Source organism: Zootoca vivipara, chromosome 1, assembly GCF_963506605.1.
Source record: "Zootoca vivipara chromosome 1, rZooViv1.1, whole genome shotgun sequence".
Taxonomy (NCBI): Eukaryota; Metazoa; Chordata; class Lepidosauria; order Squamata; family Lacertidae; genus Zootoca; species Zootoca vivipara.
This window is the reverse complement of record NC_083276.1, coordinates 89,591,864-89,604,378: the sequence shown is the minus strand read 5'-3', so window position 1 is coordinate 89,604,378 and position 12,515 is coordinate 89,591,864. Positions and strand designations below refer to the sequence as shown.

The following is a 12,515-nucleotide window of genomic DNA, read 5'->3' as shown; positions in this document are numbered from 1 at the left end:
GTCTGGGGCACTGAGAGGTCATACACACACCTCCACAGAAAGCCCAAGGGGATTTTACCCCCTCTGACCCTCCTGTCTAATGGTTCTGTCCAAAGCGGTCAGGACCTTTAAACTATGATCCAATAAATATGTGTGTAACATGAATTACATGCAACAAAGACTCCAAGGCACCAAAAAAAAAATACAGTGGTGCATCGACTTTACGAATTTAATCCGTTCCGAAGGCACCTTCTTAAATCGAAAAATTCGTAAGTCGAAAAACGCCATTGGAAACGCGATTTCCCATAGGAATGCATTGAAAACGGAAAAATTCGTAAGTCGAAAAATCCCTATCTAAAACCGCCACGGGTTTTTTCGGATGTTGAGACATTCGTAAGCGTGCGGCCATTACCCCCATTCGTAAGTCGAAAAATTCGGTTGTCGAGTCGTTCGTAAGTCGAGGTACCACTGTAATACTTTTCATACTATGAAAGAAACAGAAGTCATGAACTTCTATTATTTTATTCATATTTTTTATCTAACGAAACCAGGACAGAAGACATGAAAAAGGAGAACTGATTTTATACTGAAGTTCAGGACAATTTCTTAAACTCATCTATAAATTTTGTTGTACCAAGAACAATTTAACACTTGCACAAATTTTGTGTTTGGTCTAGTATAATTTAATTAACTTTACTACAGTAAGGGGGGGGGGAACTATTCCACTCACTGCTACTTGTGCGGAATCCATGAATCGTAATCCAAAATAGTCATTTTCAATGAGGTCCAGATGGTACATGATCTGCTCAAACAGCTGCTGTCCTTTGGCTTTTTTCTGAAATTACAAGAGGAACTTGTGTTAGTAAGAGGCTGATTAGTTGCTGATTAACCTTATTTTTGAGGGCAATTCTGCATGCACTCAGAAATTCCAGTAAAAACAAAATGCAGCGCCACTATCTAGACACCAATTCTAGAGAGCAGTTGCTTTTATTACTTCTAACAGCAAACCTGATAGCCTTTGACTATCATTTTGGTAACAAAACAGAAGGCACTGGTTTCTGCACATTCACTTTATACTCTCTCACACATATACACAAAAATAGCATGAAGAAGACTGAGCATGTTTCTTGCCCTCCAGGAAGCACAAGATTTATTTGATTAATTTCTATGCCATCCTTCATGTGTAGACCCCAGTGCACAGATACTGTATATTAAAACCACAAAAATTGCTATAACTACATCAAATCACAATTAAAATTAAATCATATCAGTGGAGGGGGGGAGTGCTTCTTCCAATTCTGATTAATAACCCCCTGCCCAGTTCAGCAGAAAAAATTAACAGCTTAAAACTATCCAGGGATGGAATTAAGGTTCAGACACGTGTACCATGAATATGTGGGTCCTATAAACTCAATTTCCCCACCCCCACTCTCCCCAAAAGTATAGTAGAGCGGAAAGCATCTCCTTCCCAGCACTGTGACAGTCAGGTTCAGGACTACATGAGCATCTTTCTTCTCCCCTAAACTCAATCTCAGCAATCACTATCTCTAGACTGCTGACCTTAACGAATCAGAAGTTACTGATCTAGCCCTGAAACTCAGCACCCTTATGGAACTGCATTATAACTGTTATTTCCCAATTGTTTTACCTCATCTATAATCTCCCACTGCCCTAACTTCTTTTAATATCCATTACTGAATCCAAAGTTACTGAAAAAATAAACACATTAAACATATAAGAACTCATTAGACCAATATGCAACCTGTAATTCTGGAGGTCCAGAGGCCCTTTCTTCAGCCTATGAACTTCACAGAATTGTAGATTTCATTTCTGGCCTCTACAGTCACAAATAATGTGAATACATAGGCAAAAACAGAACAGAACAGAACAGAATGATTTGCAGTGACAAATTGTTTAACATAACCTCACAAACACTCAATAACTTCATTTAGAATCACTTCATTTGAAACGGAATTGAAGAGGAAATCTGAAAATGTTACAAAAAATATTTATGTTTCTCAGTGCTCTGACAATGTTCTTAGTGTCTCAATCCTTGAGATGCTAAGTTTGACAGAAAACTTTACATTGCATTCATGAAAGCCCACAATAGTCAAATAGCTTGTTTCAGGAAGGCTAAGAACCCTATTCCAAAAGTACAGGTTTCAGGAATTTGGCCAAGTGATCTCTACCAATAAGGTGCAAATAATGTTTTCATTCCACCTTTCCTCAAAGTTAGATGCAAATTAAAAACCAGAGAAGTACACCTTTCACGTAGAATCATAAAGCAACTTGCAAGTTGCTGAGTAAAAGTATTTACATAAGCATCACTCACTCATTAGTGGAGAACAGTTTCTGTTGCAAGAAACTTGAGGATTTTTTTTTAAGATTCAGAAAAGAAACTACTAAAACTTTAAGCATCAAGAACCCATGTTCACACACATCATAACTACAGGGAGATTCTTGGCTCGTCAGTTTACCAAACACTGAAAGCTCACAACTATAGCAAGCTTCTCCATGACCCGACACATTTCATGAAGATAAATAATAACCAGGACCATTAACTGCACAATGACCCACAGCAGAATCTTAACCTGTCTATGATTAGTATTGTCTGAAATTAGGAGTAGTCATTTGGAAATTGGGGTGAGGTGTGATCAGTATGCTGATGATACCCAGCTCTATTTTCTGTAACATGTGAATCAGGCCAAACAAGGTCTGGGCCAGAGCCTGGATGGAGGAGGACTGGAGGAGGGTCATCATTTTAACTCTACATCCTGGCAAGATGGAGGCAGTGTGGATTAGTGGTTCCCAAGCCAAGTTATTTGGTGAATTAGTTCGTAGTCTGGTGGTGCTCCTGGATCTAGACCTCACTAGATGCAGGTGACATCAGTGGCTAGGAGGGCCTTTTGCGTGTTTCAGCTGGTAATATAGCTGTGGCTACTTTTGGACCAAGATAGCCTGCCCACTCTCATTCATGTCTGGGTATACTCCAGATTGGATTACTTCTATGTGGTGCTGCCCTTGAAGTTGACTAGGAAGTTGCAGCTAGTGCAAAATGTGGTGGCTTGACTGCTACTTGGGGAAGAATATCTCCATCATACTCAGTTGTAGGAAGAATTGCACTAGCTGCCAATTAACTATTGGGCTAGTTTCAAGGTGCTGGTACTGATGCAGAAAACCCTATATAGCTGGGGACCAGGGTATCAAAAATATAATCTCTTTCCCTTATATATCCAACCAACCATTGTGCTCCGCAGGACAGGGCCTCCTGCAGGTACCGTCTTATCAGGCCATATCAGGCACAACCTCTACTGCCTGCCTGGTGTTTGTTAAAATCTTCCACTTTCAACAAGCCCTCTGAGAGAAGAGTTTTATGTTAGTCAGTATCTGTATTGGATTTGAAATTGTTTTTATAGATGCATTTTAAAATTTGTTTTATTGCATTGTGAAATTGCTCTGAGATGCTTCAAAATGTCTAGCTGCATGCAGAAAAAAAGGTACTGATGTTAACAAGTTATAGGAAAGAAAGAATGTCCCTAAGCATCCATCCACAATGCAGCCACCAGAATTTTCCACCCAGGGTCGCCTTAATCTCCGGTCTGCTCTTTCCCATGCTCAGCCACCCAGAGGTTAAACAGCAAAAACAAAAAAACAAAAACAAAAAAAGCCCACAAAAATATTGCAAAGTGAAATATGTTTGTGGCCAGAAAGTTTAAAGTAATTGGCATGGAGAACAGGGCTGCATTTACTGAAAAAAAGAAAAGAATAATTCACAATCTCTGCATTCACCACAGTAAGATTTTACGCAAGTAATCTTTTGTGTGCATTGTGCCTCAACTTTTTAAATACAGCAATCGAGTTTTGCAATATAACCCCACCCCACAAGCCTTTGTCTGTCAAAATGGTAACTATACATTCCACAATGTGAGGCAAAACAACACGCATAATTCTCTTGAACAGCAGGATTGTCCCATACTGAGCTATCAATCAGTCAGAGGCAACAATATATTTTAGCCGACTAAGAATCAGTGATGTGGGATTCACTCCCCCCCCCCCACCAATAAAAACTGAATTGGAAATTTTTATGATGCCCTAGAAAATGGGCAACTCTATTTTATGTGTATTTAGTAAACAAAGCTAAAAATGTTGAAACAGCCTAGCTTGCTTAATATTTTGTATGGAACTGACATTTAATTGTTACCAGTGAAATAATAATAAACAGAACAATTTCAATGGAACAGCAAAGCAGTGGAAAAATTGCCACACCACATCATTGCTAACAACTCCTGAGGTTTCTGAAAAAGGCAGGTAGACACAACTGATACAAAGCAGCCCTCTTGGGTTGCTCTATAGCAGGCATGTCCAACAGGTCGATCGCGATCAATAGGCTCACATTAGTAATGACTCCGCCTCCTGCCCCTGGTGCTAGCTGTTTGCTTAGCCGCCGCCACCACAGTGAATGTAAAAGGATGCTGAAAGTGGAAGCAATGCTGTCTGTAGCACTGCGTGAAAATGCAAGTGCTTCATTTTCTAGTGATGGAACCCCCTCCCACCAAAAAAGCTCAACAACTTTGGATTGTCCCCCCCAAAAAGCTCAACAACTTTGGCTTCTCACCCCCCAAAAAGCTTAACAACTATTGGCAATGACAATGGGTAGATCACTGCCAGCTTTTTTGTACTGGGAGTAGATTGCATTCTCTTGGGAGTTGGACATGCCTGCTCTATAGCTTACAACACAGGCAAATGGTAATGCACAATCTATACACTTTTCTTCAAAGAGAGAGAGAGAGAGAGAAATAATTGCACTTATATAATTGTAACAGTATATACATTTTATGTAGTTAATGTGCAACACACTAGCAGGTTGAAATTCACACATTTCAATTTGTGCTCAATTTCTCTTTTAATCCAAAACCTGGACATTCCACTCTATGAACTTTGATATCCAGCCTAACTGAAATTAACAAGGAAAATATGGCATAGCTCCATTCAAGGGACACAGTTATTTTCACAATTTCACTGTTTACTATGTACAAAGGACACCAATATAAAAGCACTTTGACAAATGTAAGAGATTGAAGTACAGGGACCAGCCTTTAAATTTCTGGTTTTTATTGTTTTAATGTTTTCCATGTTCTACACTGGAAACCTTTGAGTTGAATGATATATCCATGTGTACGATCCAGATAGATAGATAGATAGATATCCTTGTCTATTTTTATTGGTTCCTTGGTCTAATTTTGTAAACTGCTGTGATGTGAACCATGAAGTCATACCAACATTGTACTGGTATATGGAAAAGGGGAGGATAAGTTTATAGTTACATAACCCTATATTTGTCATTCTTGGCAGCAAGATTTGGAACTGGAACATCTGGCAGGAAGCTGAGCTGACCTAGCAATATTACACTGGAGAAGCATAGTATTTGCTCTAGGAAATATTTGCTTAAGCCAACACATAAGAGAGTGGGCTGCCCACTTAACCGAGGCAGCTTTCTGATCACTCTTCACTAGTGAATATTACTGATCAAGCTACACACACCAGCTTAATATAATTTTTACCCAACACACAGGATAAAAAATATGGAGATTCCTTCCATTCCTAATCTCCTAAAGTTCAGCAAAGCACAAAAGAGTTTACTCATTATCTAACCTAGGTTTTTCATCATGCAAAGTAATCATAGCATGTAGCATGTTATGAAGCTATGAACAGGTTAAAGCCCTTGGTGTTTATGTCTAATGGTAACTTGTTTGTTTTTATAGATTGATCACACCTGGTTGACATGACATTTTTGCTACATTCCCTTTGTAAGAACAGAAGAACATACCTACTGGATCAGACCAAAGGCCTATCTAGCCCAGTATTCTGTTGTAACAGATGCCTATGGGAAGCCCCAACATGGGGCATAAGCACAATATAACTATATCTATGTGCTGAAATACATGCAATAAGAATATAAAGGGGGAGGGAGAAAATATGTCTTTTATATTATGTATATATTGTTCTTTTCTCAGTTAAATGAGTTACATTTAAGGAGCTTGGATCTCTAGGAACACCTGAAATTGTCACTATTAATGAATTTCAAGTAATAAATGATATTTAATAAGTTGGCAGCAACTACCAAATTTCTATTTTATATTGATAATTTAAATAGGGCACATCCAACTAAGTCAATTCATATTGGATTTCATAGCTCACACATAGTCCAATGGCTGACTTGAGCTAGCTGAAGAACCGGGAGGTTTTGAACAAGAGTGCTTAGAACATTGTTCCCCATATTGTGCAACTATTATCCTTCAAAGGCGATAATGAAGCCTTCATAATTCAGATTAGATTTTTAATGAGGCATTCTAGAATCAATCCTATGTTTAAACATCTCATGAGAGCTACACAGAAAGGAGTCAAGTTCAGCATTGAAAGTAATTTTTAAGTAGACCAGAGTGCTGATTCAAATCCTACTTTCCCACCACTGAGAAGGTGCTCACACAAATATCCACATAATGAGCTTTCAATAGCTGAACCACCATCCGGAAGGCCTCTACCACAGATCTTAAGGCACAGGCCTTATATGGACAAGATGCTCCTTCAAGTATCCAGATCCCAAGTTGTATAGGGCTTTACATAGCAATATAAGCACTTTGAATTTAGCAAACTGGCAATCCCAAACTACTATTAATATCTTTCCATACAGCAGTCTAGCTTTCACGTGTTGCACTAACTGCTACTCAAGGGCATCTCCATGTTCAGCACATTACAGTAATCCAACCTTGAGGATAGTAATACACAGCTCACTGTGGCTACTATGGCTGAAATCCATGACATGAGCACAATTATCTAATTCAACTCTGAGATAAAGAAGAACACAAATATTCTCTCAAACATGAGTCGACAATGTTGAAAAAGTAATGTAATTATCATACCGGCAAGTCCACACTGACATCAGTTCCATCCAGCAAAGAGACACGGCATGTAATTATGGATTTCTCATCTCCAGCAGCCGGGATGTGAGTTGCAGCTCGCTGGGCCTCTCTTAGCCGTTCCTTCTCAGCATGTTTGCGCATAGACCTGCGCCCAAGCGTTCGTCGAAAGAAACTCAGCATCGTTACTAAACAGGCCAATAAAAAGTTGTGAATGTTTCAAAAGGAAAAAGACTAACGGCTTTCAAATGAAGTATTTCAAAATCAAGGCAGGTGAATATTCACATCTCACTAAATTTCTAAGTAATTATGCACTATAGAAAAGAAGCACAAAAGCAGATTATTTGTGATGCTCCTGAAAGGGTCAGTTCCCCTGCCAAGAGAACTTAGCAGCCCTACAGCAATTAAAAGTGCTGCATTCAGACACCACCTGGAAATAAGACATCTCAAGAACTCAGCTGTCAACTTGCAGGTGCCTGATTCAAAAGCATGCCCAGATCCTTCTGAGGCTGCAGCACCCATGCAATTGATGACTGCAAAACATTAGTAATAGGACTAGGGACAAAGAAGAAGGAAGTCTGGATTTACAACAGAATCCCATAAGGCAGAGATGGAGAGAAAGAATGTAGGTAGGTCACAGTGTCTCTCAAACTTTTATGGCACTAGGAAATCGTTTTAAGGGCTACTTAAGGAGGCTCCGCTTTAAATACATCTTTTAGAATACAACTTTTTGACAAGTAAGATAAAGCTACACCCTACACAGTGAGAAGACAAATATACCTCTCAGTAGCATGGTACATTTGTTTAAATAGTTCAACGTTTGTTCTTGAATACTTTGGAATTCACAGCTCACTGGACACAACTGGCCTAGAGGCTTCAAAATCAGCCTCCACATTTACTTTTCTGTTTCAAGAACAAAGAGCATGCTCACACATGTTAGGTTCTGCTGGGCACAAAGCAGATTTTGTCTGCATAAAGATTACAGGAAGGTTTTGAGGCAGGACAAGGGAAGTTAGCCCACCCACATACAGTAAACGTTAAGGGCACTCAAAAGTTTGCACCTTGCATGACTCATAGCTGAATCCAAACAATCTGGACCCTTGACAGAAGTTTCAGTCTTCACTATGAGCCAAAAAGGATAAACTGGCACATACGCCTTCCACCTTCTGTCTGTCTGGGCTTGCCTGCCACATGCTATCACTGCGAGAGGCTGGAATTCTTAAAAGGTTAAATTAGCACAACTGGAAGATTAAAATTTTAAACTACTCCAGATTTATTGACTATGGCATAAGCCCCTAGTAATATCAATATAATCCAATAATATCTACTTCTATTCAGAATGTTAATTCTGCCCAAAGAGTAGAAGCATTTATCTCCTTTAATTCTGGGTTTGTTCCTTGGCTTTTAAATAACTCAGTCTAGCTTATACATATACAGAGCGGCCTCATACTGAAACTGGTTCACCTGCTTGTCTACTTTGACTTGCAAAGCTTTGAGAGGTCTCAGACAGAGATCTTTTCTAGTAAAGTTCTTTCATTCAAGCTTATTTTTTAACTGAAGCTGGCATTTATGTATGCATGCCACCTGCTGTATCACTGAACTATTGTCCCCTCCCATATAGGATAGCTAGTAGAAGGTTTGGAGAACAAGAACATATATTTATTCTAAGGTGTTTCATTGTTCAAAGCCCTTTATTGTGCAACCTCCCACATCATACAACCTGGGGCTGGCAAGTACTCACTACCAGATACTAGAATGCCTGACCCACTTTCATTGCCACACCTGTTTGCTGAGCCACCCTGTACCCCTTTCCATAAACACATACACTGAGGATGATGTGGAACTCACACCTGCCGAGAGCATCTTTTCACCTCGAGGTAGATGCACATATCTTACAGTATGGTGTGATATGTACAGCTGATGAAAGAGCAGCTCAGAAAACCAGTAAAATACATGCAAGGAATTTTGTTCAACATGTGAACCAGCTAAAGCTGAAATGACATAGTCATTGTAGTAACCAGTTGTGCAACTGGTGTGTTTATGAAATAAAAACGCATGTGTCTGACTGATATGGAACTTCAGAGGGGCTCTTAAAGGCCAATAATGAGAACTGAACAAAATTTGGAATTAGGTCTGGGGTCTGCCAGTCAGTGCAACATCATACTGCAAAGCCACCTCATATCTCCCTATATTACTTTATCATTATTATTTTAAAAAATGTGCCCCCCCAAACCTCAAGCACAATAACCTCAACACTTTAGAATTATACATCACTTTCCACTGAGAAAGTTCCAAGGTGATTTACAATAAAAACTAAGACCTCTTCTGTGGTTTGTTTGTTTTTTAAAGAAACTGAACAACACTGCCAATTTATTGTTAGGCAACCAACAAATCATTTTTGTTTTATGAAGCCTGCAAATATCAGAACTGGCAAGCATACAGTATGCTATTGTTTCTGAAGAAGCCCTCAACAAATATTTAAAACAGAGAACAGCTTGCACTGCAACTATTTGAACTGTTCAAGCTTAAATTTCCTCTCCTGACAAGATGTTTTATGATGTCTAAAGTAAAAGAGGAAACCCACATAACAGCAATGAGTGGTATTCAACTGAGTTTCACACAGAGTTAGACCCATTGAAATTAATGAGCATTACTAAATTAGGTCCCTTAATTTCAACAGGTCTACTCTGAGCAAAACTTGAAGTTTTTACTATTGTGGCATAACCACGGACAGCATATCTGTGATATGTATAGGATGCTAAAGTAGTACTGGAAAAAGCACCACTTCCCCAATACCCAACAGATACTAGCAAGGCAGGTCAAGAGGTAGAGATAAGAATAACAAACAATACAGTTTAGGGAAGAGGCTCAATATATAGCTCGAGACTATGGTTAGTCTCTCCAAACATTAACTATAACCAGACAAGAAGGGTTCAGAGTGTACTGTATTTTTGTTTCAGGCACAGGTCTCTAGGAAAGGGGAAAATATCACTCTGGATCAGGTTTCAAGAAGAGGGATTTTAAAAAAAATTATTTGCAAAAACTGAGCATTTTAAGGGGGGTGGCAATATTGTCTCTGCATCATTTGTCAATAAAACTAAGGAGTTGCCTCAGAGCTGTCTATATTATGACTGGAAACTGGGAAGAAGTGCTCTATGCTTTACCTCCTTGCACATTCAAGTAATCAGTAAGAACTGAGTCATGATGTAACTCCACACCCCACAAAAAAACACCTGTTCAGCTCCACACAGGGGCTCATTTCATATTTTGAGGATCCTAGTTTTAAGTAAGTGGAAATTCCTTGGCTATGACAAAGGAAATGAATATACATGAGAAATAGGGTGGGGTAGGAGGTGGCAAGTGTTGCACACTACATGGTTAATGGCTTACTGTGAACAAGAACTCACCGCATGATCACAGCTGCTTCACTACTCTTTTCCTTGCACAAACAAGCAGTCATGAAGTTTGGCTTGTTGCTATGCCCAAACTACCGGTAGGGATTGTGGTTTATTTCACCAGCAAGCCAAATTTTGTTTAGGACTTGCTGACTCTAGTGGGGAGGACCACACATTCAGCATGTGGTCATAGCATCCTGACACCAGAAAGGAAATAGATATGGGACCATGTGAAGAAAATAATGCCCAAGAAGGTACAGAGTACCTTTCCATCATAACGAACTACATCCAAGTCCATTCAAAGAAATAAATGCTTTCAGGACTCACAGTGCTGGGATTGAACTAATGGATACCTCTTTGTTTAGACACTAAGGTGATGAAACATCTTCCATTATTCCCCTCCACAGTTAAAAGATGGGGAATATGAAGCAAATGAGTATGGCTGGTATGCACTAATGGAAACTTGGGGGGGGGGTGCACAGGGATTAATACCCCCCCTTATATTAAGGATTGTAGCATGCTCAGAAAAAAAAGTAAACTGAAGTATCACTCCCAAACAACATGAAGGTAACAAAAGTAGGACGCTTGAGGGCACCGTCAAAACTCATATGAGATACCTAAACACGCAGCCGATGAAAACACAGCGCTTGATTATAGGGGAGTTAAGACACAGGGAAAGGTAAACAGGAAGCCAGTCCATGAAAAAAGGTCGCTTTTTAACCCTTCCTGACAGACTTCTGCCCCCTCAACCCATCCTTAATCCCACCTTTGTCGGGATTTGACGCCCGCCACCCCACCCCCATTTGATGTCGCTTCCTATGGCAGTGATAATTAGGTCGCAGAAACTTACAATTGGCCGGGGTGGGGGTGGGGAGGCGGATGGACGGGAGGGAGCGGGAGGGAAAAGGTGAGGACGGAGGTGGCTGGGAAAAGGCATGGCAGCGTCAGCAAGGCGGGCGGTCGTCGCCCCACGCTCGGAAAGGCATAGCTACTTATAGGGCGGGCGCTAAAGGCTGGAGAGCGGCCACGGGGACGCCTGGGAAGTACGAGGCGTCGCTTTGGGTCAACGAGATCCTGAGAGCAGCTGAGAGAAAGAAAGAGAGAGGGAGGGAGGGCTGGATGTTGTTTTAGATAAAGAGATTTCGGGAAGCGCCAGGCAAGCAACAGGCTAGACGCAACAGGGAAGAGGGGGTGGGAGAGAGAGAGAGAGAGAGAGAGAGAGAGAGAGAGAGAGAGAGAGAGAGACGCAACTTCTCAGCGCACATTCCCCCCCCCCGGCCCCCCTCCAACCCGGACATTATTTTCCCGCCTTTCCCCTCCAGAAAACGGTTGGCAGCCTCCGCGAGACCCAGACGCCCAAAGCCACGTACCAGCCTCCCTCTTCTTCTCCTCGCCCAGCTGCGCTTTATCCCGACCGGCGCGTCGCCTCCGAAGGGAAGGACTCCCGGCTAAGCGACGAGGGGCGGAGGCAAATGGCCGCTGAGTTCCTCGCCCTGTGTTTCTTTTTTCCCTCCCCTCCCTTGCTCGAGCCTCCTCCTCCCAGCTCCCGCCGCGAGAGAGAGCGCGAAGGGGAAAAGGCAGCAACAAAACAAACAGGTCAACAACCACCTCTAGTTTCCAGAAAGCACGAGGCAGCCTGGCTGCATCACACTTTCACATTTTTAAAAATCCAAATGCATTTGTTTAAATCACTCTGCCGGCTCCGAACAGGTCCCGATATTTTACCCATAAGGGAAGAGCGCCTCCCTTGCTTATATTGGAGCTGCAGCCCTAATGTTTCCAGGTATAGGGGGGACTAAACCCATGTTCTGTCTGTGAACCGCCCTGAGACCTGGGTATAGGGCGGTATATAAATTCAATCAATTGGGGAGGCGAGTTGAGAAAGTCCGGGGTTAAATATTCCCTTGCAAGACCTGATATACTCTATTTTAAATCAGCAGGGAGAAGCAACACTGTCCGAGTCAGCTCTCGCAGCAGCCAACGATTTATATTAAAATGCTAAGCAGTGCGCCCAGGATAACACGAATAAGTGGGAAACGCGGCCCAGCTTCATGCATCTCGAATATATCGTGCAAAAAACGCAGGTACAGTATATTACTGTACGGAAGGCTGCCTTCCCTGGCGGATAATCCGTGGCGGTGCATCCTGGTGGTAGATAGGCAGGGCCACACTCCTCTTCCCGCCCCTCGTCCAGCAGCCGCTGCGGGTGAAGAAGTGGGAGGAG

At 41.4% G+C, this 12,515-nt stretch overlaps 1 protein-coding gene across 2 annotated transcripts in view; it reads right to left on the bottom strand.

The window, feature by feature from the left end:
• Positions 1 to 10,360, bottom strand: part of EPB41L5 (erythrocyte membrane protein band 4.1 like 5) — a 35,021-nt gene extending 24,661 nt beyond the window's left edge. For both annotated transcript variants that reach the window (XM_035128667.2, XM_035128676.2), the window contains exons 1-3: positions 7,958 to 10,360; positions 6,900 to 7,084; positions 710 to 814 (exon numbers count right to left, since the gene is read on the bottom strand). In XM_035128667.2, the coding sequence (XP_034984558.1) occupies positions 710 to 814; positions 6,900 to 7,084; positions 7,958 to 7,964 (297 nt within the window). In that variant the 5' untranslated portion in view covers positions 7,965 to 10,360. The remainder of the gene's footprint in view (positions 1 to 709; positions 815 to 6,899; positions 7,085 to 7,957) is intronic.
• Between the last annotated feature and the right edge of the window lie 2,155 nt (positions 10,361 to 12,515).